A 3,178-nucleotide genomic window follows, 5' to 3' on the forward strand; every position below is an offset into this window, starting at 1 on the left:
ATGCAGGCGAACCGGGGACACCACCTGTAAGGCTGGTGCCATGTACGCCGGCCCGAGGAGACGTACTGGAGGCCAGATATGTTGGGCCGGCTTCATGGCACCCGGCTCGATGCCCAACCTAGCCCTACCAGTGCGGCAAGGTGGAATAGCCCGCACTGGGCTAAGCACGCGTACTGGGGACACCGTGCGCTCCACCGCATAACACGGTGTCTGACCAGTACGACGCCCTCTCACTCCACGGTAAGCCCGGGGAGTTGGCTCAGGTATCCAACCCGGCTTCGCCACACTCCCCTCTAGACACACAACATAGAATTCCCACCCAGCTCACGTCCTGACCAACTAAACACATACAAAACAACAGAAAACAGGTCAGGAACGTGACAAGGACAGGTTGTTTCAGATGAGCATTTCCAATTTATTTTATACTTGTTGAGGGAGTATGGTCGTTAACTCTGGTTACCTTATTATAAGATTGTGACAAACGTAGGGTTGCAAAGGGAGGGTATATTACTGGAAACTTTAGAGGTTTACCAGTAAACTACCAGAAGTTTTTATTTTATTTTATCAGATTACATCTAGGGGCCTTTTTAGATACTCCAGATAATCACAGGTGTCTGTAATTATTTCTGGTCCTCTGTGTGACCTTACCACATGTAAAATATATCATATAGGCCAAATAAAATAAAATGACAAAGCTGTAAAACATTATCCTGAATATAAACCATCAACTTAGTGAATACCGTTGGTGTTTAATGGCAGGTTTTCAGCATGAAATATCCTATATATTTTTTGACATACTTTTATTTATTTTACTATCTCAATATGTCTTTGTTTGAAATGTTTTGGTGCCAAACTGGTGGCAGTTGTGAAAAAGTCAATAGTTGCTTGGTTCATTGAAAATAATGCCATTGTTGACTAGATGCTTTTTTTCATTAATTAGGCTATTTTCACTTGAACTATATGGTCTGTCCACTAGAAACTCAAGGTCAATATGGACACATATTCAAAAAAGTACTACTATATATGAATACATTTTTATAAATGACCAAAGTTACCATAGATTGCCATAGATTACCTGTTAATTACCAAAATTACTTATGATTCCAAATATTTGGTAAATTACCGTTAGCTTTGCAACTCTAGGCCAACTTGTCATCATCCATATTATATATGTTTTATTTTGCTCTCTACCAGGAATGGAACATGACGTATTACGATTCCAAGGCAGAGCTTGACTATGTGAGTAGAAAGTGAAAAGCTCATTTCTACACATCCTCTCTCATTTGTTGATTAAGCTTTTGAAATCTGCTGAAGAAAGAAGTGGTAGTAATATTGTGTGTGTGTGTGTGCGTGTGTGTGTGTGTGCGTTTGCGTGTGTATGTACCTACATGTGTACGTGTGTTAGCAGTACTCCCTGCAAGATGGTGATGGGGAAACAGTGAGCCCTCCACTACAGGTGGAGTTTGTGTATGACCCTAACTTCAAAAATAAGGTCAACTACTCCTTCACAGCCGTTCAGATCCCCACAGACATCTACAAAGGAGGTGAGTTTCACATTAGTGCAATGGACAATGAATGTCTTATTATTATAATATTTACCAGTCATTTGCTGCTCAGTTGAGACTATGGCCCTGTACACACTTGGGNTTCAGCGGCAGGGACTGGGAGACTAGTCAGGATTGAGGCAAAGATGAACGAAGCAAAGTACAGAGAGATCCTTGATGGAAACCTGCTCCAGAGCGCTCAGGACCTCAAACTGGGGTGAAGGTTCACCTTCCAACAGGACAACGACCCTAAGGACACAGCCAAGACAACGCAGGAATGACTTCGGGACAAGTCTCTGACTGTCCTTGAGTAGCCCAGCCAGAACCCTGACTTGAACCCGATCGAACATCTCTGGAGAGATTTGAAAATAGCGGTGCAGCAACTCTCCCCATCAAACCTGACAGAGTTTGAGAGGTTTGGGAGAAACTCCCCAAATTCAGGTGTGCCAAGCTTGTAGCATCATACCCAAGAAGACTCAAGGCTGTAATCGCTGCCAAAGGTGCTGCAACAAAGGGTCTGAATACTTATGTACATTTGATATTTCAGTTTTAAATTTGTTATACATTTGCAAAAATGTCTAAAAACCTGTTTTTGCTTTGTCATTATGGGGTTGTGTGTAGATTGATGAAGGGAAAAAAATGTAATACATTTTAGAATAAGGCTGTAACCTAACAAAATGTGGAAAAAGGGGTCTGAATACTTTCCGATCGCACTGTATATTTGCAGCTGCTCGACTAAAAAAAATCTTGGTCGACCAAACAATCAACCAGTCGACTAAATTGTGTCAGCCCTAAAGTCAGCACACCTATATTTTAGCATTAATTATCTTTTAAAATGCTAAATTTTCTCTAAGCCTCATGTCAAAATGTGTAGAATAGCATGAGATTAGATATAAAACCACACATTAGTCTCTTTGCCCAATGGCAAAATGTGTAAAATTGCAGGAAGTTAGCTGCTTCCACCCAAAATGTATTTCGGTCTACGCCACTGGCGATTCAATCCACAGGTTACATTATTCACCTTGTTTGGTCATTGTCAATTTAACACTAGGTTCATTTGGCTGTAACATCGAAAAGGCAGCATTCGGCAGAATTTTTGGTAGGGTGACCTGATTTTTCTAACTATGAACATTATTTTGCCCAAACAGATTGTGAACCCAAATATGTAAACTAGATGCTTTTTTTCATTAATAGGCTATTTCACTTAACTATATGGTCTGTCCACTAGAAACTCAAGGTCAATATGGACACATGATTCAAAAAAGTACTACTATATATGAATACATTTTTATAAAATGACCAAAGTTACCATAGATTGCCATAGATTACCTGTTTAATTACCAAAATTACTTATGATTCCAAATATTTGTAAATTACCGATGCTTTGCAACTCTAGCCAATGTCATCATCCATGTTATATATGTTTTGTTTTGCTCTCTACCCAGGAGTGGAACATGACTATACGATTCCAAGGCAGAGCTTGACTATGTGAGTAGAAAGTGCAAAGCTCATTTCTACACATCCTCTCTCATTTGTTGATTAAGCTTTTGAATCTCTGAAGAAAGAATGGTAGTAATATTGTGTGTGTGTGTGCGTGTGTGTGTGTGTGCGTTTGCGTGTGTATGTACCTACAC

At 40.3% G+C, this 3,178-nt stretch overlaps 1 protein-coding gene across 1 annotated transcript in view; it reads left to right on the top strand.

The window, feature by feature from the left end:
- The window catches only part of cacna2d2b (calcium channel, voltage-dependent, alpha 2/delta subunit 2b), a 140,412-nt gene that overhangs the window by 80,331 nt on the left and 56,903 nt on the right, over positions 1 to 3,178 (top strand). Inside the window, exon 5 of the mRNA XM_070438945.1 lies at positions 1,406 to 1,544. Coding sequence (XP_070295046.1) covers positions 1,406 to 1,544 — 139 coding nt within the window. The remainder of the gene's footprint in view (positions 1 to 1,405; positions 1,545 to 3,178) is intronic.

The sequence above is a fragment of the Salvelinus sp. IW2-2015 genome, unplaced genomic scaffold, assembly GCF_002910315.2.
Source record: "Salvelinus sp. IW2-2015 unplaced genomic scaffold, ASM291031v2 Un_scaffold1306, whole genome shotgun sequence".
In the NCBI taxonomy this organism is placed as follows: domain Eukaryota; kingdom Metazoa; phylum Chordata; class Actinopteri; order Salmoniformes; family Salmonidae; genus Salvelinus; species Salvelinus sp. IW2-2015.